At 62.8% G+C, this 226-nt stretch overlaps 1 protein-coding gene across 1 annotated transcript in view; it reads right to left on the bottom strand.

Annotated features, from left to right (window-relative positions):
• The window catches only part of LOC119586816 (GTPase-activating protein CdGAPr-like), a gene marked incomplete in the record, with an annotated part of 278,029 nt that overhangs the window by 138,396 nt on the left and 139,407 nt on the right, over positions 1-226 (bottom strand). Inside the window, 1 exon segment of the mRNA XM_037935541.1 lies at positions 40-226. Within this exon segment, the coding sequence (XP_037791469.1) occupies positions 40-226 (187 nt within the window).

Genomic DNA, 226 nt, shown 5'->3' with positions numbered 1-226 from the left:
ACAAAACCCGAGCTAAAAAAAAAAAAAAGCGACACCCACCTCTCTGTCGTCCCCGGGCAGGTTCTCCTCCGGCGGGAGCTCCGGCAGGTGCGAGAACTTCCTGTCGTAGCAACACCTGTGCAGCTGCCTGTCGAGGAAGCGGAAGTTGTCGTAGGTGCGGCGCAGGACCCACGAGCGCCCCAGCGAGGCCACCTGCACCAGGAGGGAGCGGTTCTCGGCGTCCTCC

Source organism: Penaeus monodon, chromosome 22, assembly GCF_015228065.2.
Source record: "Penaeus monodon isolate SGIC_2016 chromosome 22, NSTDA_Pmon_1, whole genome shotgun sequence".
NCBI lineage: Eukaryota > Metazoa > Arthropoda > Malacostraca > Decapoda > Penaeidae > Penaeus > Penaeus monodon.
Note: the sequence above shows the minus strand (reverse complement) of the source record. Positions and strands in the feature narration are given on the sequence as shown.